Source organism: Mustela erminea, chromosome 3 (assembly GCF_009829155.1).
Source record: "Mustela erminea isolate mMusErm1 chromosome 3, mMusErm1.Pri, whole genome shotgun sequence".
NCBI lineage: Eukaryota > Metazoa > Chordata > Mammalia > Carnivora > Mustelidae > Mustela > Mustela erminea.
The window spans coordinates 123,370,843-123,395,800 of NC_045616.1; the positions used below are offsets into that span (position 1 = coordinate 123,370,843).

General features: G+C 51.4%; 1 protein-coding gene across 5 annotated transcripts in view; it reads left to right on the top strand.

The window, feature by feature from the left end:
- IL17B (interleukin 17B) overlaps nt 1-24,958 on the top strand; it is a 38,359-nt gene that overhangs the window by 9,286 nt on the left and 4,115 nt on the right. Inside the window, exon 3 of one of the 5 annotated variants that reach the window (XM_032337363.1) lies at nt 22,737-22,991. The exons of 2 other annotated variants lie outside the window; for them this stretch is intronic. In XM_032337363.1, the coding sequence (XP_032193254.1) occupies nt 22,737-22,991 (255 nt within the window). Of the gene's footprint in view, nt 1-22,736; nt 22,992-23,343; nt 23,676-24,438; nt 24,588-24,958 lie in introns of those variants that run through there. 2 more of the 5 variants (XM_032337365.1, XM_032337366.1) reach the window with 2 other exon arrangements.

Consider the following 24,958-nt stretch of genomic DNA (forward strand, 5'->3'; position numbering starts at 1 on the left):
TCTGAGGGTTGCCAGTTGTCAGCCTGGGAACATGAGCAAACTCCCTGGGAGTTTGCTGTGTGTGAGAATTTCCTTCCTCTTTCCCAACCCTAGTGTCCCAGGACAGGAGAAGAAGTTCTGAGACTTTCTGGGAACCCCCAGTGGGGAAGACACTAGTGCTGGCTCCTGAAGTCCTGTGGTCTGGTGGGAATGGCAGGGGACGGGAGACCATGAGGAATTAAATTGCCTCTCGGGAAAGCTGGCACCCCGATAGACCAAACCTTCATCATTGTGCAAAGGAGGCCCAGGGCCCCAGACTGAAAGGGCCTGCCTGTCCCATCACACAGGAGGCCATGATGGTGTAGGACCTTGGATCTGGCTCTCCCCGCTGGGGCACTGTCCCAGTGGTGAGAAATGGCCATCTCTCACCCTACGGCCCCTTTCTCATTATGCTTCCTGTAGATTCCTTAGCATTTTTCCTGCCCGGGGTCTTTGCACTTGCAGTTCTTTCTGCCAAAAACGCCCTCTCCCCAGAATTTCCCATAGCTGACTCCTTCTCCAGCATCTGGTCTCAGCTTAAAGTCACCTCTGGGAGAGGCTTCGCTGCTCACTGCGGTACCCTCTACCACTCGCCTCGCCCGTTGCCTTGCAGGCTGATTTTATACATTTCTTGGTGTAGGCGGCCCACAGTGCCCTTGGAGAATGCCAAGACAGCTGTCCTCCGAGGGGCAGCGGCCATCATAACATGGAAAGAGCCTCTCTGAGGCCCGTGGAGGCCTCCTGCCAGTGGCCAGCTGTGCCCCGTGTCGAGCACTGCCACCTCGTCCCTGCCTTTGTTGCTCAGAGCTTTCCCATCCGTGGCCAGGCCGGCTGGACCCCAACTACCTCTGTTCACAATCTCCTTCAGTCTCCCAGACCCCTGGCCTGTACCCATCCCGTCTCCTTCCTCGGGGCCAGGATTCCTTCCAGCACATGGCCTTGTGCCACCCCATGGGGGGTGGCTGAGTGTCCCTGAGGTGGGTGGGGTGCTGAACCTGACACTAGCCGTGACCTTCAAAGGCTCCTAATCTGGTAGGAAAATCTTCACCCCTGCCTCGTTCCTTCTGAGGGAAGAATTCGCTTCATGTCAGGAGGCCTGTGCACTTGCTGCCGGCTTTGCCACGTCCTAGCTGGGAGGTCTGGGCACAGTTTTCTAACTGCTGCTCTGAACCTCCCTTTCCTCCTCTGTGAAATGGGTCAAGCCTGCCTTGTGGTGTTGCCATGGGGGTCAGGTGGAGGAGGGGGGCACCTGCAGGCCTAGGGAACAGGACAGGCCAGGCTCTGGAATCAGACTTAGGCTATGCTCAGCACTACCTTTGCTGTTTCTGGAGAGGGTGGATGGGGGTGGGCCTGGGAAAGTTATTCCTATCTGTGAACTTTGCTTTCCTCCTTTGTAGAATGGAGCAAGAAACAGTCCCTCCCTACCTCCCAGGGTTGGTGTGAAGACAAAACGATACCCTGCTAGGAAGGGGTTAGGCCAGTGCCAGCTTGTGAGTGAGGGCTCAGTAGATCTTAGATACTATTTATTAAGGGTTATGATGCCAGATCCAACAAATGGCAGACCCGCCATCACTTTGATGTCATCCCTTTCCTTCCTGAACCAAGCACACGGGTTCCATTCACGAGCCCATCCCTGGACAGGGAAGATCTCGGACAGGGAAGGGCTTGTGACCCTCCCTCCCCACCCTGCTCACTGTTTGAGTTCAGCGCTCCAAAGCACCACCAACAGATCCCAGGGTAAAGCTAAAAGCAGCCCAATAGAACTATCAAAATTAGGGAAAATCCTCTTTGAAGACTGTGAAACTCAAGTTATACTTCTGTTCATCCTGCTACTGTATAAGGATCAAAGATTTTTTTTCAAGACAGGAAAGAAAAACAGTAAAACTACCAGTGTAAGTGGCAGAGAGACCCACCATTTCAAAATCCGAGAACCCCGGGCCTGGCTGAGCAGGGAGTTGGCTGCCTGTGAGCCAGCAGGCCCTGTTACTAGGAAGTCCATCACCAGGGGTCAGGACAAGGAATTGAAGTGACCTGGAGACAGATCCTAGGACAGGAGGTGTCCCAGCACCGCAATATTTTAGAAGGCTAACTAAAGGCAGCCGTTGGTGACTCAATCCCTATAAATCTGTCTCAGACATTTTGAAGCCTGTTTCTATTTCCTCACATATACTCTCTTGGGAGTTATGAGTGCTTTATGTGTATTAACCACTCTGTGAAGTGGCTTTTCTTTCCAGACTGTGGAAAGCAGTCTTGAAATCCCTGCACTCCCAGAGGAAACAGGTCAACGAGACTCGGGTTTGGTGTATGTGAGTAAGGCGTCCTGGGAGGGGAAGGGGGCTTCTTGTTAGGAGGTGGGTGTGAGAGTGTGCTTGGTGAGTTTGCTGTCCTCAGAGTGGGGGATGCAGCTAGGGGTGAGGGGAATCCCAGCCAGGATAGTGAAGGGTTTAGACTTAGACCGGAGACTCATGGGAATTGGAAGAGCTGCCTTATCTCTACAGGTGACCAAGGATGAGATTGAGGTGCTACAATGGGGAGCTTCGGGGAGATTGGGTTTGTATCTACATAGGAAGGACTTTTTAAGTCAGTGGAAGTACCCAAGGATGGAATGGGCTAATGAGCTGTCTTGGTAAAGGGATGAGTTCTCTGTCACTAGAAGAATGGAAGCAGAGACTGGATGGCAAGTCTCTTCCATCCCGGAGATCCTCTGACCCCCAACCTTTCTTTATCCCCCCCAGTCCTGACTTCATGTTCATCTGACCCAAAAGGCACGTCTCAGAGGTGATTGGTTAGGAGATAATCATGGAAAAGGGCCATAACCTCTGAGTTCAAAATCAAGGTTCAGATGTTTTCTTTGGTGAGCATAAGACTTTTGTGCCATTGATTGAGTTTGATTCTGAGAGGAAAGTACTAGTTAGTGAAGAAATGCTTAGAATTGTAATTAAGTCAATTTCTCAAAAACATCATTTCATACACAGCTGTCCCCAGGGTATTACTGAGGTTAAAAATCCTGGCACAGAAGAAAATATATGGTATAATCCCATTTTAGTAAAATTATGTACTACAATGGGATATCACTTCACACCTGTTAGTTTGGCAATAATAATAATGATAATAGCCCCTAGATACTTCCATACATGTGCACTGATGTTCACAGCGGCATTATTCACAACAGCCAAAATGTGAAAACAACCCACATGTCCACCAGTGGATGAAAGGATAACTAAAACATGGCACATACGCACAATGGAGTATTATTCAGCGGTTAAAAAGAACAAAATTCTGGTACTTGCAGCAACATGGATGAACCTTGAACACATTATGCTATGTGAAATAGCTCAGATCCAAAAGGACAAATGCAGTGTGACTCCACTTCCATGAGATTCCTAGAACAGACAAATTCATTGAGACGGAAAGTAGAATCGTGGTTGCCTGGAGCCCGCCAGAGGACAATGCGGATTTACTGCTTAACGGGTGTAGATTCTCTGCTTGGGGTGATGAGAAAAGTTCTGGAAATGGGTAGTGGTGATCGTTGTACAACACCGTGAATGTATTTAATTATGTACTGAAAAATGGTTAAAATGGCCAGTTTTATGCTATACATATTTTACCAGAATAAAATAAATGATGTGTCCGTTGTTGGGGATAACAGTGAATGTAGCAAGGTGCCCGCTGGAGGCTAAGTTTGTGTTTTGTCCGTCTCTGAGGCTGCTGCACAGACAGACCAGGACAGAAAGTCACTGAGGAGTGCCTGAGAAGCATGTCTCTGGGAAAGGAAGGAGGGCGAGATTCCCATTGTCCTGTAGAAGGAAATACCCAACCTCTTGTTTGGATCACCTGGGAAAAACAGTTGTGGGGAGGGAATGGCCAGGTCGCACAATCCTTCCAAACCTCTGCAACCCCCTGCCATTCTGCAAACCCTCTGCCATTCATGGCACATGAATGTTGACGGGATGTGGGAGAGGCTTGTGTTGATGGGCTCTGGGTCCTTGGCTTGGAGCCCTTCCCTGGTCTGGGAGAACATCAGCTTCTACCTTTGTGGCTGCTTTGGGAGTGTGGACTTGATGCACAACTTAGATATGACTCACCGACACCAGCTCCTGCTGGATATTCATGTCTTTCTACCCCAGTCTGCATACCTGCCCGAGACACCTGTAAGGACTTGGAGCCCCCGGACACATGTGAAGAAGGTGGTGAGAGCCTTGGGGGAGATCAGCTCTGCTGCTCATCTGATCTCCTGCTGTTACTATCCTTTGGGTCTTGGACATTTGAACCCTTGGGATCAGTTGGATCACACCGATCAATCACACCTTGAACCATGCAAAGGAACCCCTCCATAACATGTGTGAGTGTGCATGTGATTGCACGTGTGTGTGAAAAGGCACGGTTAATGTCTGAGAGAATGTAGGAATTTGAGTGATTTTGCCTTACTTCATTATTGTTTTCTGTATTTGAGATTTTCCTGATTTATACTGAGCATTTATTGTTTTTCCCTATCAGAAAAAAGGGGAATTACCACTTTTTAAAAGGCATACAACATGGAGATCCTGCAAAAAATTAAAAATAGAAATACCATTCGATTGAGTAATTCCACTACTGGTATTTATCCAAAGAAAAAGAAAACACTAATTGGAAAAGATACATGCACCCCTATGTTTAGGGCAGCATTATCTACAAGAGCCAAGATACAGAAGCAACCCAAGGGTCCCTCCATAGATGAATGAATAAAGAAGTGGTACATTTACACAATGGAGTATTACTCGGCCATAAAAGAAGAATGAGAGCTTGTCATTTGCAACAACAGGCAGGGACCTAGAAGGTAGCATGCTAAGTGAAATAAGCCAGTCTGAGAAAGACAAAAGCCATATGATTTCCCCCAAGCATGGAATCTAAAAAAAGCAAAACAAACGAATAAACAAACAGGGGAAACAGACTCATAAGTCTAGAGAACAAACGGATGGCTGCTAGCTGGGCAGGGTGGGGGGGAGGGTGAGCCAAATGGGCCAAGGGGAGTGGGAGATACAGGCTTCCAGTCAGGGAGTGAATAAATCATGGGGACAAAAGGCACAGCAGAGGGAGTGAGCCTATGGCATTCTAGCAGTGGCGTGCGATGTGCGGGGACAGACAGTAGCTCCTCCTGAGGTGGGCGCAGCTGAATCACTGTTGGACGCTTGAACTAATGTCCCGTTGTATGTCAGCGATACTTCAGTTTAAAAAAAAAGGCGCACAAGCCTTCACCAATGTATTTTGTGTTACAACTTAACAAATGCCGACTGGGCAAAATCAAAAATTGAACAGGGTGTGAGTCACCCAGGAGATTAGGACGAGTCAGGGAAACCACTCCTGCTCATTCCAGCAGAAAGGAACTCACCACAGGGAATTAGGCGCTCCTGCAGTTAGGAAGGCTGAAGAAGCTTCCAGCAGGGCCTGGAAAAAGGACTCAGCTGACGACACCACAGGGCTGTCCCTCCTGCTGCTGTTGGAAGTGCCAAGCTCCAAAAGGGCAGCTCCTGGGGGGCCGGTCAGCCTGCACAGGTGGGTCAGGTGGTCACCATCTTCCTGAGGAGTTTCACCTCCCCACCCGGGAAGTGGTTCTTCGGGTCACAGAAATGGTGATTTTTGAAGCAGAGCCCATGGCATGCAGCTCCAGAAGGGCCTGTGTCAGGTTCTTCTCCAGGACCATGCGGGCCTCCGTGGTGTCCTTGCATGTTGGAAAGTCTCCTGCAGGTCCCAGAAGAGGGCACAGCCAGTGAGCTGACTTTGTATCTTCAAGAGCTTGGTGACCTTGTACTTCTTCTAGGCCAGCTCATGGAAGTAGTGGCCCGTGTCCAGAGCCACATCGTCAGGGTTCGAAGCCGAAGCCCAGAGAGAGGTGGGTGTAGGAGGCCTGCAGGTGCGTGTTGACCCAGCAGTTGATGGAGGCCCCCGTCTTAGTGGAACATTCTAGGAAGCTCATGGCTCATTGGCAATAAGGAGTTAAGCTCGAAATACAGTGTTGGCTGGTCCCAGAGGCAGAGGATGACTGTGAAGATGGTCCCAAAGATTGTGGCTGGAAAAGAGGTTGGAGGGTGTTAGGAGGCTGAAGAAGCGGCACACTTGGGTTTGTTCTGTCCAAATACTGTTGAAGCAAGAGACAGATCCACGGGCCTATTAGGTACAATGCCTGTATTCTTTTTTTAGGGCTGCCGTAAGAAAGTACTAGAGCCGGGTGGCTCTACAATACATATTGTAGTGGCTCTACAGCATATTGTCTCCAAGCCTGGGAGGCTAGAAGTCCAAGAGCAAGGTGCTGGCAGGGCTGGCTCCTTCTGGAGGCTGCAAGGGACAATCTGTTCCCGGCTTCTCTTAGAGGTTCTGGTGGTTTGCTGGCTGTCTTTCATGTTCCTTGGCTTGAGATGCATCAGCCCACTGTCTGCCTTTATGTTCACGTGACATTCTCCCTGTGGGTGTCTGTCTCCAAATTCCACCTTTTCATAAGGACACCAGTCGAATTGGATTAAGGTTCACTCTACTCCAGTATGACCTCATCTTAACTAATTACATCCGCAATTGCCAGAGAAGGTCAAATTCTGCCACATTGGGGGTTAAAACTCAAACTTATGGATTTGGGGGGGGTCACAGCTCAGCGCATCCATGATAGAAAATTGCTGTGGAAAACCCATAGAGTGGAACTTGGCTTCAGCTACAATGAAGAAGCAGAGATAGGACATTCATCTAGAACTTTAGGAGGTCTGGGAACTGTTTCAGCCTATTAGGTTCTGCATTAATGAAGGTACTCTGGGGGTAGGTTGGAATGCTGCTTGGCCAGCCCACCATATCCCTCACCTAAATCCAAGATCCTCCACCTGAATTCTCAGTCCTGGTCATTTTGCAACTGGCAAAATTCACATCACTGAGCCCATGAACCTGGGGTACTGAAAACAGTACTATCTTTAGAAACCAGGAGATGCGAGTCAGACCCTGGCCTTACTGACTTGTTGGGTGACAGCCAGAGCTAACCAAAACCTACCACCATCCACAATTCACCCAACAAACACTGCAGGGTTCACAGTCATCACCACACTCTAGAATCTCGGGCCATACACTGGTAATTCTTTATGCTACAAGACTATCCCACTCAAATTTGCTTCTTTATTCTTTCTATCCTGAGATTTTTAAACAAAGATAATTGTCTCTATTCTCAACCATGACCGATTTCCCGCCACCACCATTTTTCCTTTTTGGGCCCTGGTTATTGTGTGTGTGCGCAGGCCAAGCCCAACATTCTCCTTTGATGACGGGTAAATGATCTAGAAGGCAGTGGAGGCAGGAGGTCAAGTTCTCCTCCAAGCCGTGCCACTAACTCACTGGGCGACTCGGACCCCAGTTTCTCCACTTGTAAGCAGGGTCATTACTATCTGCCCACCTGGCAGAACTTCAGCAGGGTTCCCAGAGCTTTAGAGGAGGGACTGTGGTGTGTGGGACTGCTCTGTTCCATCCCTAGCCTCAGGGTCTGGGTCTGTGTCTGGTGCTTTCTGTTCTCATGCAAATATAGGTAACTATTGTATCCAAAATGTTGTGGAAAGGGAACCAGACCATGTGTGGTACAGTTGAGGGTGTTCTCACACAACACTCTTTTATGGCGAGGGATGAAAAAAACTCAACTCTAGTGGCTTCAAAACAAACAGGAATTCATTGGTGCATGTGACTAAAAATCCACAGGTAGATCAGCTTTAGGCATGGCTGGATCCGGGGACTCAAACAATATTCCTGGAAACTCTCTCATTCTGAGGATGGATCCTGGAAAAGGGAGGAAGGGAGGAATCGAGCAAGAAAGGTGGAGTACAGAGCAAGATGGAGTCACTTACGTCAAGCAGTGACCCAAGCAGCCAAGGGCGTTGTAGCTAAAACCGGATATGCCAAAACCAGCACAGGCTGACCACACTCAGAACATCTGACCCTCAGAACCAGGGGAGGTCTGCAAAGGCTCAACACTGATTGAATCCTTTTAAAAAGGAAGAATTTTTACAGCAAACCATTAGACGTTCAAGATGCTGACCCTTTCACATCTGACCACATCAAAAAAGCAGCTGCCGCCAAGGGCTCTGCCCAGTTGAGGTCTGAGCAGACCCGAGATCCTCCACTGCTCAAACATAGTAAGCAGCACGCGCTGAGAGCTGCCCTGGGCAGATGGAGGCCTCATCCCTGCCGTGCACTCACAGGCTGACTTCCCATTCGGTTCGTTAACTTCCTTGTTGCATCTTGTCTGTTGCGAGACTTTGGATCGTGTTTTGTTTTGTGTAACGTGTAAAAAGCCAAGTTAAACACATAGTGGAATGTCACTGAGTTTGGAATCCTAACCTGCTTATCATTGTGCTAACCTTGCTTTATGACTGAATAAAGCTGACATTGTGGAAAGAAGACACAACTTGTACGTGCACTTTCATGGTGTGCTGGCAACAGACGGGTGCTGCGAATGTGCCCAGAAATAATGATGCTGTAGAGGACATGCTGCTGAGTGATAGGAGAGGTCTTGGGGAAGCACGGGAGGATTTCAGAAGAGGGATGAATGCAAGCATTCTTATGGGCTTTTACTCATTCATCCAGGTCGTCAGCACTAAACTCCCATGCTGGGCTTCGCACTGGGCCAGGCCTGGGGCTCTCAAGAAGCTCACACTGGCCAATGGAGAAGACAGGGAATTTGGACAGGACTGTGCACAAGGCACGCTTGAAGGTCATAGCTGGTCTGGGAATCTGGGGAGCTTCTCGGAAGCAGGCCGTCGGACTGGAAGAGTGAAAACAGGAAAGGGCATTTGGAACAGAAGGAACAGCATGAACAAAGGCACTGGGGCTGGGTTCAGAACTGCACGGAGGCTGACTTACTGGGTGGCACTGGCCACACGACTTTCCCAAGCTGGGCCTCAGGTTTTCTCTTCACACAGTAAAGGGCTTGGACAATTTACTATGGAGGTAGGGAAGGGGGAAGGAATGACTTGTGCTGGTTGGGGCTGCTCCTCCCTCTGCTGGGTGAGACCTGACTCACTTCAGGTGGCTTCCCTAGCTTCCTGAAGGCCACACCCCTGGGGCCCAGCCCAGAGGCGAGGGAGGGGGGCGAAAGGACACACATCCGCAGTAACCAGTATTTAGTGTTTGAATAGGGGATATCTGCACGTCGTGACCATCGGAAAGCTCTAGGTGCCTTCCCAAGCCCACCTTCTCACCCCACCCCCCAGCTTCCCTCCCCAGAGCAAATCTGTTACTGGGTTTTGCTCATTGTGGTGGCAATGGTCTATGCAGATGCTAGCAAGCTCCCCTGCCACACGTGCATCCCAGCCCTGGCATGTTGTATACACATAGGAGCACACTATTCACACTGCTGGGCACCTGCCTTCCTTTCCTTAATCGCGTATCTCGGATACTGCAGCCTATCGTTTCGGAGAGGGCTGCCTTGTTTTTTCAGTGGCTGGAGAGGGGCACTTCGTGGATGGGCCCTGCTGCAGGCCATTAGTCCTGTGTGAATGTAGGGCTGAACCTTTTGAAGGTTTGCAGTCCTTTGATAGCATCAACAATGCTGCAAAGCCTGTCCTGGTACGCGGGGTGTTTTTGCGTGGCGGTGGGGGGGGCGGATTCTCTGTCACAAGAAGGCCTAGAGGAGCTGTGGTTGAGCCAAGGTCTTATGTGTTGGTGGTTCCCACATATTGCTCGAGTCCCCCATGCCCCCCATAGAAGCGGTAACTGGTCTGTCCTTCCTGCAGATAGCCTGGGTGGGGGTAGGGAGGTATGAGACCCTGGGGAGGAGCTCAGGGCCAGCTCCCAAAGGGGTGAAATCTGGAACCCGAGGAGAGACAGGGCCGGTGAGAAGTCCCTGGGGTAATGACAGTGACACAGGGGCTTGAAAAGCCAGGGGTGAGGTGTGTGAGCCCTGTCAGTTGCCCCCCCCCTCCACCAACAGTTCAGTGAAAGGCCTGCTTACCGTTGCAGACTTGCATTTCCAGGAATGGTGCTCAGGTGATGAAGGAATGGGCGCCGGTGTGTGTGTGTGTGTGCGTGTGTGTGTGTGTGTGTGTGTGTGTGTGTGGACAGGAGCTCAAGTTAGGAGCCGGTGCCTTGGAGAAGCAGGTGTGCCAAGTGAGGACTAATTTGGGAGGAACTTAAGTGCCCCTAACACTCAGTGGATGAGGGAGAATTCCCTACACCTGCCAGAAATGTGGGGAGGGAGCTGAAGCCACTGGATCTGGACATTAAAGAGAAGTGACACTGTGGTGCCTGGGTGGTTCAGCCAGTTAAGTGTCTGCCTTTGGCTCAGGTCATGATCCCAGGGTCCTGGGATCGAGCCCCACATTGGGCTCCCTGCTCAGCAGGGAGCCTGCTTCTCCTCTCCCTCTGCCTGCTCCTTGGTCTGCTGCTCTGCCTACTTGTGCTCTCCTTCTATCAAATAAATAAATAAAATCTATACAAAGAAAAAAGAAAAGTGACAGTGGACATGGACTTGGCTGATGCGCCCAGTGACTGACGTTCTCAGCACCTCTAAGACTGGGTGGTGTCCCCCTGTCTCCCTGCTGTTCTCGGTCCGCTAGAACTGCAGTGTCTCCTTCCCTTGCCTTCCTGTTTTGAAAGGGCATGAGTAAGCAATTTGACCTTGGTTTCTGGGGGACATGAGAAAGGAGGTACTCCTGAAGTGTTTGGTGATGGTGGTGGTGGGGGGGGGTGCTTCCCTGCTGCTGGTCCATCACCAGCTCATCTTTTGACTTGGGCAGTAGAGATCCTGGACCCAGCTCGCTGGGGTCTGAGACCATTGGAACAACACTCCTTCCCCAGCACTATTTTTTACCAGACCACCTGCCCCCAACAGCCCCTGCCCTTGACTCTGTTCTGTACACTGTGGATCCTCCCAAAGATTCCCAAGGCAGGCAGACAGGTGGGACTTTTTGCCCCACTTTGCCAAGGAGTAAACCTGGGGTCTAGAGAGCAGCCTCCCAAGGAGGTGCTTCCTGCCCCCCAGCATTGCCTCAGGGAACTTCCTGCCTCCAGGAGGGGATGTGCGAAGAAGCAAAGCCTGAGCTCTCCCACACCAACAGGACCCCAGAGGTGATGGGCTGACTAAGGGGACATTAGGAGACATAGGAGGTGGACTGGCCCTCTGCGCCTTTCATGCTGTTGACCCCATATTACCAACAGCAAGTCCCACAGGGCTGGGTCATGCTGTTAAGTGTTCTGTAAATGTGTCTGATGGTTATTCTGTGCAAAAGTACTGAGTGAGGGGCTGGAAGTAGGGACAACTCTATGTCACTCAACTCTGTCACACCACAGTGTTTGGAAACCAGCACAGCTCTGGAACCCATTGGACCTGGGTTTGAATCCAGGATTTACTATAGTTTAATAATGAATTTAGTGGTGCCTGGGTGGCTCAGTGGGTTAAGCCTCTTCCTTCAGCTCAGGTCATGATCTCAGGGTCCTGGGATCGAGCCCTGCATCGGGCTCTCTGCTCAATGAGGAGCCTGCTTCCCCCTCTCTCTCTGCCCGCCTCTGCCTACTTGTGATCTCTCTCTCTCTGTCAAATAAATAAATAAAATCTTTTTAAAAAGGATGAATTTACTATTTACTTGCTATCTTTGTGTGTCTAAATGTTTAAGCTGCTCAGAATGTGGAAAAATCGGAAAGAATGAGAGGTACTTTTGTTTTCCAACTCAGAAGAGCAAGCAGGAGTCAAAATCCTGGAGGCTGGGGGTCCCCTTACTCTACCCAGAGTTGAGGAACACTAAGTTCCAAGTCTGGGTCCAGGGCAACTCAACATTTTTTATCATAATACCCTAGAAGTAAACAACAGTTTAAAAAAAATAAATGTATTTTATTTTATAAGTCATTTTTCAAAGATTTATTTACTTATTTCAGAGAGAGAAAGAGACAGCAAGTGAGAGAGCACAGGGGGCATGGCAGAGGGAGGGGGGAGAGAGAATGTGAAGCAGACTCCCTGCTGAGCTGGGAGCCTGATGCCGGGCTCAATCTCATGACCCTGAGATCATGACCTGAGCTGAAATCAAGAGTTGGGTGCTTAACTGACAGAGCTGCCCAGGTGCACCTTAAGTAAGTTGTTTTTTAAAGATAAATATCTATAAATTCTGTGAAGTACTATTTTACGAATATATCATATTCTCTTAGAAATAAAAAACAGAAATGAGAGGAGAGAGAAGTAAACATAGAAGACTCTAATATTTTCCCTGAGCTTTGAATGACTCTCCATGGTGGAAACCATGAACCTAGCTTTTTTTGTAAGATTTTATTTATTTTATTTGACAGATAGAGATCACAAGTAGGCAGAGAGGCAGGCACAGAGAGAGAGGAGGAAGCAGGCTCCCTGCTGAGCAGAGAGCCTGACACGGGACTTGATCCCAGTACCCTGAGATCATGACCTGAGCCAAAGGCAGCGGCTTAACCCACTGAGCCACCCAGGCACCCAACCATGAATCTAGCTTTAAGAAAGCACAGGCCTGGGCTGTCCAGGGGACTTAGAAGGGTGTGTGTGTGCACACACACACACATGCACGCGCATGAGCACGTGTGCTAACTCAGAACTGAGGCACTGAGACATTTGGGACAAGGTGAGGGTTTGGGGGGTTTCCTGCTTGGTGGGGGCCTGGGCTGCGCTTGCAGTGGAGGCCTGTGTGAGGAGGAAAGTGTGTCTATATGGTAGGTGGGCTGGACATTTCGTGTCTTGGCCTGGGAGCAGCATGGCAAGATCCCTGTACCCCGACTTGGGCTGCATTAGTGGTGGGGGGACTTTCCCTCCCCGCCCCCGCAGAACCTCCTTAGATAACCCCCTTGCCTCCTTAGATGGTGAGCTTAATCAGAGGGACCTAGTTACATATTATATTATATTATTAGTTATATATAACATGAGGGACTTCTCTTTTACCTCTATCTTTGCTAATTTCTATCTGTGTTAAGGGAATAAATATATTCATATAATAGTATTTTACAGAATTTATAAAGATTTATTTAAAAAAATAACTTACTGAAAGGTTATTTATTCATATAAGCAAGGAGCTCGAGCCAGCCTCTAGCCCATGTCCCCCGGCTAAGAGTGCTAAGAATGACCTGCTGTTGCAGAGGTTCAGTTTGACAGAGCACCCAACAGTAATGGGACCCCTGTTCCACCTGCTTGCCCTTGAGCTCATTCATATTCGTAGTCCCTGTATGAAAGGGTTATGGTAATGGTTATTGGAGATAATTTTCAACTGGGAGCAACCTGGCTGGGGGGATTAGGGCAAAATTAATGCCCCTAGGCCTTGGCTTAAATTGACCTTGCTTGTCATCTCTCCCTCTGCCACTGAGGCCTCTCGCTGCCTCCTGGCCTCCACCCTGCCTCTGTCTCTCCGGCTGACACTCCTCCGGGCGGACGCTGATCCAAGCCTTCGTAAACCATTCAGGACTGTTAAACAAATCCTATAATTAGAAGCCAGGTTTCCTAAACGAAGTGAAAAATGTAACGTTACCCTTTGTTTGTTCACTGGATGCTCAACGCAAGTCCCATGACCCAGAGGAGCTGTGACTTTGGGTTTTCAAGAAGCCTTAATAAGGTAATGTTTATAAAGTTAACTTCACAGCTCTGCTGGAGCACAACTCCATGAAATGAGGACAAGCCGTAATTCCAAGGAGCTTCTACTCTCACCACCCCTCCATCCCAGCAGTGAGGAATGTTGTCCCCTCGTCCTCTTCTGTGGTGTGTGGAAAGGCCCAAGACTGGGACTCAGGGCAGTGGGTTCAGAACTCAACTCTGACACTGAATGGCTGTGTGACCTTGTGTCAGTCTTCTTCCGACTCTGAACGTGTGTTTCCCCATCTATAAAAGAGAGGAGGAGCTGACGAGACTTGCTTATTTTACATCTCTTCTAACTTGGATAGTCTACGGTTTGATTTCCATGTCTCTCCACCATTGGGTTTTATCTGAAGCAAGGATTCATCTCCAAATTTGACCTCCCTTCTCTGGACTTTCCAAAAGGTCTTGGTATAATGAACCTTGGGAAGAGAATAAATCTAGTTTGGGATTGGCAAGACTTGTAGGTATACCTTTTCTGCCTCAGCTTTGAACCCTCAAGCTCCTCCCTCAGGAAGTGAAATGCATGACAAAAAATGTGAAAATAACCTGTGGAAGGAAAAAGAACTCTTCAACTCTTCCAAGGAATTCACACTGGCCAAGATGGGGAACAGTAGAAAGAACAGGGGTTGCACTGTCTGGAGATGGTAGCCACTAGTAAGTTAACAACTTATTATGGTAACGTCATAACAGCTGACATTCTTGGAGTTCTTGCCATGAACCAGACTCCATGCTGAGGGCTTACATCCATCCTCTCAGTTAACCTCACAGCAAATCTGTGAGGTAGGAGTTTTATCATTGTCTTTATTTTACAGATAAGAAACTGACACTTAGGGGCACCTGGGTGGCTCAGTTGGTTAAGCGTCTTCCTCTGGCTCAGGTCATGATCCCAGGGTCCTCGAATGGACCCCCAGTCGGGTTCCCTGCTCAGCGGGGAGCCTGTTTCTTCCTCTGCCTGCCCTTCCCCCTGCTTGTGCTCTTTCTCTGTCAAATAAATAAATAAAATCTCAAAAAAAAAAAAAAAAAGAAAAGAAACTGACACTTAGAGAGGAAAGAATGTGCTGGAAGAAAATGGTTGCAAAGACTCCAGAACCTATTCTTGACTCCTGTCAATGCATGGCCTCCAAACCTCTGATCCTGTTGGGGTACTTGTGGAAGCGTCCATTGCTCTGGGTCACTGAGAGATTCTGATGAGCAGAGCACACTCTGACAGCCTACGTGGAACTTGTGACAGAGGCGAGAAGGACACCTTTGCTGGAGTGAGCCTCCAAGGTCTGAGGGTTGCTTGTTACTGTAGCACAATGTGGCACATCCTGACTGACACTGCTTGTCATAGGGCAGAAGGAGCAGCTTTGTTCTGTATGTTCTCAAAGAACAAATTTGCCATCAGCAGATGGAGGGAGCGGGGCGGGGGTTTGACATTTAAATCAAGCAAAGCCTAATAAGAGACTTGGGAACATTTGCTAGGAGTATCCTTGAGAAGCCAGCAAAAAGACTGTAAAAATCCTGCTGATCCTGAGGTTTGAAGAGACAGTCTAAAACATGCAAAGGTTTGTAGGGAATTCTGGAAAGATAGTGTCAGAGCTAGGCCTGGGGTTGAGATAATGGGATAGAATGCAGTGGAATCCCAATATGGAAGACAAACACTGTGGACATAGCTATGTAATCACCAGACTGAGGAGCCAAACAATTCCAGTTTTTCCAAGAGCGCCCTACTGGGAGAGAGAGAGACTGGGGTCAGCCCCACCCTAGAATTCTCTCCGGAGCTGACTCAGAAAACATGTCCGCCTGGCACTAAGCCCTCTCACCAGACACATCTCCCTTCAAGGTAGGCTTCTTCACAGAGCACAGCCTGGCCACGTCAGAGAGAATTTGGGTGGACTTTGGTGCTCTGTGTATACTCCTACTGACCTGGGGGGCCCACCTCTAACCACTGCCTTGTTCCAAAGCTCATGCCCTAAATTGGGGCAAAGGTTAGGCTGGTGGTCAGAAGTGGCCTTGGGGATCCAGGCCTTCATCCTAAGCTTTGCCTTTTTTCTCTATGCTTCCCTTCCCTGGGCCTCAGTTTCCTCTTCTATAAGAATCTTTATATTAACATGGGATTGATACAAGGGTAAATAAAGTCAAGGATGTAAAGGGCTTTGTAAACTGGAGAGTACTATTTACACACAAAAGCTATCACTCTTACCACCAGGCAGTTATCGGCAGCTTCTGACTGGATCCTAAGGCTGCATCACCACCACCTCCTGGGGCCAGAAACCTGGCCTTGGGTTTATGTTAATAATTTGTCTTAAAAACATTTTTTTTAAAGTTTACTTATTTTTCTAGTAAGTTCTATACCCAACATGGGACTCGAACTCATGACCCTGAGATCAAGAGTCGTACTCTCTTCTGATTGAGCCAGCCAGGTGCTCCTTGACATTCTCTTCTAACATTAGAACAGTTAGGAAGGCTTCTTTCCTGGGAACCAGACTTTGGACGTGGTTGGATTCCCCACCAGCCATTTCTTCTTCCCTCACAAATACAATTTTTATGAGAACCGAACTTTCAACAGAAATTTGGCAAGATGTTGCATTCTGGAGACCTTGTACCTTCTTCCACATGCTCTGAGAGCTGAGGTCATGGGCTCCAGCCATGCTCGCAGATGCAGGAGGTATAGGAGACTGAGAGGAGGGACACCCAGGCACAGTCCCTTAGCCTGGTCCTGAAATCTCAGTATTGTTGTATCCACCATCCTCTTTCATAACATGAGCTCGGGAACCGTCTTGGCTGTTCAGCGCTGTATGCCCAGTGCTGAGCACGGTGTCTGCCACATTACGTATTTGTCAAGAAGGGAGTGGACCCTCTTCAAGGACTCTCAAGGCTCCTTACGGCCCCTACCATAAGGTCACAGCTCATAGAAACTTCTAGAGCATCCTGGGCACAATATTCAAACTCCCACCTGGGGCAGTTTCTCATTATCCTCAGGAATAGGTTCCTACCACACAGACGGGAGGTTCAGACCTCCTTCTGCAGGAGCCCTAGGAGCCTGTACATTTCTGAGGCTGGTTTCTGGCTGGGGAGGCAGGCTGGGGACAGAGGCCTTGGCTACAGCCAGTAAGGCTCCTTGCTTGCTGAAGGGCAGTGGGACAGGCCTCACCGCCTGTTCCCCAAAGTGGTGGGTACTGGGGAGCTCTCGGAGTTCCTCTTGTGCCTCCGTAAGTCCTGCCCTGGTCACAGCTGCCCTCAGGCTCCTGAATCAGGCCCTGAGAAGCATGTGGGTGAGTAGGCCACATTCGCAGTCTGCAGGGGGCTCCCACTTGATGACTCCAGAACACGCACATGTAAGAGCCCATCCACAAAGTCGCACTCACACAGACACCAAAACAAACACAATGAAAACATGGCTCTATGAGCCAGTGACGGAAGCCAGTATGTAAGACAGACTCTGATAAGTACCATGCCTTTCAGCTGTGTTTGGGGAGCAGGCCTTTGACCCTAAGCTATGAAGGAATTCCCCTCTCCACCCTGCGTCCCCTGGAGGATTCCTCTTGTATAAACAGCCAGGAGACACCAACCTCTTTCTTTCCCACCTCCCCCCAAGCCTTCTTCCGCTACCAGCTCTGGGTCCTGGGGGTCTGAAGAGAACATTTCTCATGCTGTACGCTTTTCCTGCTTCTGCTGGAGGATGGGGCCTCCCACCCAAAACAGACACAGCCCCAACCAGCAGGAGGAGGGCCTGACAGCTTTCAGGGAAAAGTCAGGACTCTGGATCTTGTAAGTCCAGACGTCCTATAAACTCTGACCAAAAGGATAAACATCCCCTGGGACGTGAGGGGAGGATGTGCTGGTGGGCAGGGGGCCCGGCGCCTCTGTCTGCCCTGGGGACAGGCTGTTTAGTCCATATTTCTCACAGGCCTCTTCGGGCTCCTTCCTGTTCCAGGTCTGGACAAGCGGAGGCGGGCAGGACAACCCCACCTGGGAACCCGGGGCCTTGGACATAGGAGACTCAGACCTCTCAGGGCTGGAGGGGAACTTCTAAAAATCAACAAGCCCAGGCCTTTCCACTTTTTATTTTATTTTTTTTTTTAAGTAGACTCCATGCCCCAATGTGGGGCTGGGGCTTATGACCATGAGATCAAGAGTTGCACAGTCTACTGACTGAGCCAGCCAAGCACCCCCCACCTTCTCCTCTTCTTAAATCTCCCTCATACCACTCCCAACGGGTCTTTGGCCCTCTACTAAAAACAACTCTGCCGATGGGGAGCTCACTTTTTCCCAGGGAAGTTCATTTTATGACTGGGACTCTGACAGTTAAAAAGTTCTAGAAGAGCTGACCAGAATTGTTCTTTGTGAAATGGACGAAGCAAGAACAAAGAATAACAGAATATACAACAGAATGATAGAGGGGCAGTTCACTGAGCACGACGCTGTGCCAGGCACGTTACCTGCATTATTTTGTTAACCCCTCTCCTTTCCAGGAGGACACACACAGACTCAGAGAAGTTAAATCACTTGCCCAAGGGAACCCAGCTGTTGTGTGCCAGGGCTAGGGGTTCAGGTCACTCTAGTTCAAAGCCCATGCTTTAAATATTAGTCTATACTGTTTTTTCACCATCAAAAAGCAAATATAGCATACACACCCACAAAAATACCATACACAAGACATAGGCACACACAAAACCAACTAAATGACAATAAAAACAGCCAAAATTCGCCAAATATTAAGTAACAATTGTAGGCCAGGAAAATAATGATTTTTTAAAATATTTATTTTAAAATTTATTTTTTTTATATGAGAAAGTGTGTGTGTGTGAGAGAGAGAGAGCACAAATAGAGTGGCAGGCAGGGGGAGAGGGAGAAGCAGGATCCCTGCTCAGCAGGGAGCCCAATGTGGGGCTTGATCCTAGGACCCTGAGATCATGACCTGAGCTGAAGGCAGCCGCTTAACTGACTGAACCACCCAGACATCCCGGCAAATCATAATTTTTATGATGAATCCACTGAAACCACCCTAGAAAGTTACTGGGTCTTTCTGATGTTAGGTGGAGAGGATGTGGCCACATCGGAGGGGCCGGGCGAGCGTCCGACCATTTCTGAAGGCAGCCATCTCCCACTACACCATATTGCATTGTAGGAGGCGACTGCCGCATAATGAAAGAGAAAACTTTCCTAATTATAATTATTATTTTCAACCATGAGAGCTTTAGAGAATAAGATGTGCGTCCTCAGAGAGAAATCATCTCGCTGCTACGAAGGTGTCCTGCTAAGATGTTTTAAACGGAGATCCTACGCAGGTAGGAGCTACACAAGACATCCCCCAGCTCGAGGGTCTGTGGATGCCGAGCGCTAACAAGAGACGAGGTCCGGGGTCGGAGTAGAGTTCATCTGTAATTCGGAAATGCGAACTTGGTGTCTTCAAGGCTGGCTGCTGGGCAGACACCCAGTCCCAGAGCACAAGCCCACCTCTTAGAGTCCTGCCCCAACTCTCATTCCCTTGACTGCCCCCAGCAGGGGAGGAAGCATTGGCACCTGGCCTGGGCAGAGGATCCTGCAGACGTGGCCGCCCCTCAGCGCATCTCAGGGGCCGCCTGTTCACCCAGGCCTTTCCCTTTTTTGAGAACTGGGAGCTTGCAGGCTGGGTCTGTTCCCACCAACAGTGTTCCCGTCCAGGGAGCTTAAAATAGTGCCTCTTGGCTGGGGCTCTGGAGTGAGCAGTGAGGCAGGCATTTGTGCAAATATGGGCCTGGGAGAAAGACTCCTACCCAGGAGGGTGGCGGGCGGGGTGGGCCGCATGGCAGGAGAGCCAAGACCTCCTGTGGAGGATACGTCCTCCTGGCCACAGCCCCCCTCCATCTTGGAGCGGAGGCGCCTCTTAGTCTCCCGCCTCCCCAGACCTTACTGGGCCCACTCGGGCAAGTCTTTAACTGCATCCTCCAGGTCCTCCTGGCTCCAGGGTGGGCCCACTGGAAACGGGGCCATTGCGTTCTTCTGCACATTCTATCCTTGTTCCCACCTCACAACGTCCTCCCCACCTAAGAACATTCCAGAAGCATCCTTAAAGGCCCAAATCAAAATGTGTTTTCACAAGAACGGTGACAACAGCAGCCCCTTTAATCGAGCATTTACTTTTGTCAGGCGCTCTGCTAACTGCTTTCACATGCATTATCTCTTTGGAGCCTCACAACGTGCTAGCCAGGCCAAGTTATTTTCTCCACTGTGCTGAAGAAACTAGGGCTCAGAGAAGTCAAGTGACTGTCCCAAGGTCACAGAGCTGTGGCTTGGTAGAGGTGATACTCAAAAACTCAGGTCTGTCAATCTCTAGAGTCTGAACCCTTAGTCCTGGACAATCCCCTGTCCTCCAGGTTCCTGCTGCTCTGGCCTCCCATTCTCCATTCCAGCAGTAACACTCCATAGTACAGACAGTGGTTTGCGTCAAGGTGTCTAATATCTTGTGAATGCCTACCAGGCATTCACTAGTTGCCAGGAACATTGCTAGGTGCTGTGCTCACAGCCTGGGAGTTCTCAGATCTCTAGAGGACTCTGGTTTGGGCCTGGGCTCAGTGACCTCCCCAGCATTCACAGTCCGGGTCATTTGAGGATGTCAGTGTGAGGCTTAGGCAAGCATAGCCCTTTCTCGGTGACAGGTGAGGCATCGCCCCTCCTCTCCTTCCCCCACAGCAGGGGACAGCATGGACAGAAATCAGACAGACTTGCTTTGACTCCGTGACTTTGGGTTCCCTGAGCCTCAGTTTCCCCATTCATAGATGAAGAATAAAATTAGGACCTCACTCCAGGGTGCCTGGGAGAGTTTAATGAGACAGTGCATGTGAAGGACTTAGCACAGTGCCGGCAGTCAACGAGTAGATATTAAGCAGTAGCTGTTATTATTACTCATTGTTCTTTTCTCAAAATTACGATATCTAGCTGACGGTGCCTAGGGCCTAGCACCTGGGAGATGCTCCATGTGCAAGGAATCACTCAGGAAGCAGACAGAGGCGCCCGGCCCCCATCACACCCTCTCACTCTTGGTGGCTGTGCCGTTCCTGCTCTGACGTGAGAGCTGTCCCTGGAGCTGGACCCTAACAGCAGGGTCACTCAGGCGGTCAAGAGCAGGCACGGGACCCATGCCTCACCACCTGGTCCCCTCATTTGCAGCTCCAGGGCCCATTCCAGGGAAAGGGGGGAAGGGCAGCTCAAAGTTCCCTCGGGCTTGCTGCGCTCTGCAGGGCTGTCTGGCTTTCTGGTGGCGCCCCCTGGTGGCGAGAACGGCACTGCTCTTGGTGGGCCTGCCGCCGAGGGCTCTGGTGGCTCTGAGCTAGCCAGCCCGCTGCCTCTGCCTCTCCAGTGCATCTGCCCCTTCCCTCATTTATAAGTGCTGACGACCCCAGCTTTGCTGTGGGGCAGAAGGCCCTGAAGCCCAAGTTCTTACGCCTCCCCCTCAGGCCTGGGTTGAGTCCCGCAGCAGTCAGCCAGCATGGTGGGCCAGGATTCACACTTAGGACATCCCTGACCACAGATGACCTTCAGTGGTTTCTAGAAACCTAGGCTGGAGGAAAGGACTGCCTTCCAGGCCCGAGATGGCCCAGGAATGGGACACCCAGTGATGGTCACTGGGCCCATCCATGACTCCCCAAGCACCTGTCTGGGTACCCCACAGATCCACCTCCCCACTGGGAGGAGTCTCCCCCCCATCCTCTCTGGAGTCCCAGCCTGGCCCGGAGCTGTAGGTGTAAACTTTGGGGAAGAACAGTAAGAGTTAGGAGACTAAGGTGTGCTCTACCCAGCCTCTCCCGGCTCTGGCACCAACAGGCCTGTGGGCCTGCATGAGGCCTACCCCTCCTGGGCCTCTGTCTCCTGTGCTAAAGTGGTGGTGGGGTGGGAGAACCAGAAGAGGACAGGTAAGGACTCCTCTAGCTCCCAGACTGGCCCCTTGTTAGGTGTGGATTCCCCGGGGCCTGCATCGTCAGAGCTCTGAGGCTGGGAGCCTAGAATCTGTATGGACAAGCCCTGAAGCTGGAAGCCGGGAAGCTAAGTCCTGACTTGGGACTACAGAGGCGAGGGTGTGTGTGGGCCAGCAGGTAGGAGAGTGTGGTGGTTTCAGGGGTCCTGGGAAACAGAGGACCCCCAGGCAGCCAGGTCCCTGCCTTTTAATTTCACATTTTGTGGGTGCCCAAGTGGGGGTGGGGTCCCCCCAGCTGTGTGCCGGTTGGACCCCCCCTACCAGCAGCAGCAGAGGGGGATCAAGGAGGCTGCCCCATCCCTGGCCTCTCACGCTTGTTCCGAGGACAGTGGTGGTGGGGCTGGGGCTGCCAGGGATGGGAGTGGGGGCCCTTGCTGCCTGAGGAGGTATTTTCAGAGTCCCCCTCCCTCCAGAGTTTCCAGTGATAGAATAGAGGCCTGTCTAGTATTTGACCAAATATGGTGGTATCTCTCGAAGAGCTCCAGCCCCAGCCGGTTTCTCAGTTATGTTGTGGAAACCTGCCCCGGACAGATTAATCTTGTGACATTCGGGAGCTCGTCGCACTCTGTGTTCTCCTCCTCAGCCGATTCCTGTAAATGGCCAGGAGTGGCCCTCAGCAGGACGGTGCCGTCCTAGATGTTTGCTCACGGTGTCCTTCCCTGTCCTCTGTGTGCTCCCTCCCACCCCCCCATCTGACTCCCTGGGCGGACCGGCTCGCTCATGTCGTAGGGCTGGGCTGTTCGTTTGAGGTGAAAGACCTCGACCCGCGGGGCTGGTCAGTTCAGCGTGGGATTCCAGGCCTCGGAGACCTTGGGGTCATCCGAGCTCACCACACTGCGGCCAGAGCCGGGAAGCCCAGAGCTCTCTTAGGAGGGTAGGCCCGAGGGGTAAGGAAGGAGAGTTGGCTGAGCAGTGAGAACCGATGCTAATTAGAACAGCTAAGGTTTATAGTAACAATTTTATGATTATTTTATCATAATCGTTTTCATCATTAAAGCTAAGTATTTACTGAGCACTTACTACATGCCAGGTAGCGTGGCAGCTGTTCAACACGGCGTATTTCCTTTACCTCTTTTAACAGCCCCGAGCAGTGGCCACTACGATGACCCTACCATTCTAGAGAGGTGGAAAGGGAGACTCGGAGACATTTCAGGAAGAAAGGGGCCAGGCCACTGTTGATTCCTGGGCATGACTCCCATTTTCCAGAGAAGGAAACTGAGAAGAGTCAAAGTCACAGACAGCCACGCAGGGACAGGCCCCTGGGGTGAAGACCCTCTCCACGGGGTGGGGAGCACTACGTTGGGAAGGCCCGAACAAGCAGCCAGAAGTCCCCACGATCTGCAACTCGGCCTGCGTGAGAGCACCCATTCAGAAACATGTCCGCGGCAGGCCGGAACCCTGCAGAAAATATCCCAAGACAAACAGCATGAGGTGGGGGATAGAGCCCTGCACCGGGACCAGGTATGAATCCCAGTTCTGTCATCTCTAACCCATTGCATCATCCCAGACAGGTTCCTTCCTTGCTCTGGCCTCAGTTTCCCTGCCCGCGAACTAAGTGGGTGGGACTCCAACCCCCAAGGTGGGGGGTGCCACGAAACTCACCTGAGGCTGGCTGAGCCTGGGGTGCCTGAGGCTATTTTCCTGGGAGATGGGGCTTATGTCCCGCTCCTGGCCGGCACACTCGAGAACATTTGCTCTCCTGACCAACGGACAGCCCGTCCCTCCTCCGCCCTCACCCCCTCGCCATCCCCAAAGCAAACGAAGCTGATTGTCTTAGCTGGCCCTGTGGGTGCTGGCCGGGTGGCTAGCCGCAGGCCACAGGCGGAGGTGCCACCCGCCAGAGCCCCGCCAGACACACAGGGCATTGTCCCCTCAGTCAACAGCCCCTGGGCACCTCGGCCCGGCTCCTGGCCCGCCCCCATGCCCCTCGCCGCCGCCTGCCCCTGCGCCAGGCCCAGCCAGCTGGGGGCCCGAGGCTCCCAGCTGATGACGAGCCCACCCAGCCACCCCCCAGCAGCCCCCTGACGAGCTATAATTGCTTCACTCCATCCTGCTGCTGCCATTCTCTTGGCGGAGGCACCTGGGGTTCCAGGCCGGCGGCAGCTGCAGACCAGCCTCGCGGGGATGGACTGGCCGCACAGCCTGGTACGTGGCGCTTCCCCACCCCACCCCACCCCCACCCCACTTTAGGGCCTGACTGTTTCGTTAACTTCTTTCCTATTGATTAATGGCTGCCTCTGTTTGGCTTGGAATCTGCGGAGGCAACTTCTCCCTCTGCCGTCTCCCCCAGGGTGAGAAAGAAACAGAGACTGGTCTCAGAGCCCGCAGCCATGGCCAACAGCTCGGGCTCCTGACCTGGGCTCAGCTCGTTCACAGTGAGGCCCTTTCAGGCCAAAGCCGTCGGGGGAGACCCTGGCCAGCTCTGTTATCGGGGGGTTTTTCCAAAGGGTGTCTGTGTCCTGCCCCCCCACCCCCGCTGGGGTCCTGAGATCCCCCGCTGTGTGACCTTGGGCAAGTCCTTTTTGTTTCTGGTTCCCAGGAAGGGGGACTTTGATTTTGTTCCGGGGGGGTTTCTCTGAGTGGAGAGCCAGAGTTTCAGAATGCCACGTGAGACGCTCAGATGAGAAAGTCAGCGGTTAAGGAGACATTTTTCTGCACTGGAATCCAGGACCAAAAGGGAAGAATTTAGCGCCCTGAGTCTCTGGCACCAGGCAGCAGTGCTGCCAGAAGGGGCTCTGCTGAAACTTGTTTCCCAGGGTCCAGACTTGCTGGGGAGCCTGGGTAGTTCAGGTGTGGGCCCTGCAGGTGGTGACGTGAGTGACTCAGGGCAGGTAGGAGCCTGCTTAGATTCAGAGACCAGATGAAACCCTCTGGAAAGTTCCTCCTTTCTGGCGAGCACCGAGCCCCATTTAAGTTCTGGTCCTTGTCTCCCGGGCCTGCTGAGGAGTCTGGCTTCTGTCAGGCCCCCCGGGGCTTCTCTCGAGCAAGCCAGAGCCTTTCCTGACGATCCCAGTTCTGTGGGAAGAGGGGGACGATGGTCGGTGATGTTGGATGCAGGTGGGTGAGGTGTGGATGGTGGGCTGCAGGCAGAGGGTTGGGCACAAAGGAGGGGAGCATAGGGGTCATGGCGCCCCACAAGGATCCTCAGCCGGGACCCGCCTGTCTCCCCACCTTTGTCCCCTTCCTTCCTCTGCACCCTCTATTTCAGCCTCGTGGTGTCCCGAGCACAGCTCTTCACTGACTCAAACCTCCTTTTACACTGCCCCGCCCCGAGATATTTAGACTCCCTCTGCCCACATCTGCCTCACTCTCATGCTTCAAACCTCACCTACGTGCCTGCTCCCCAGAAAGGCCTTGCAGGGCCAATCCATTGCCACCAGATTAAGCAGGTGGCCCTGACCTCTAGCCACAAGCAGCCCACCTCCTTG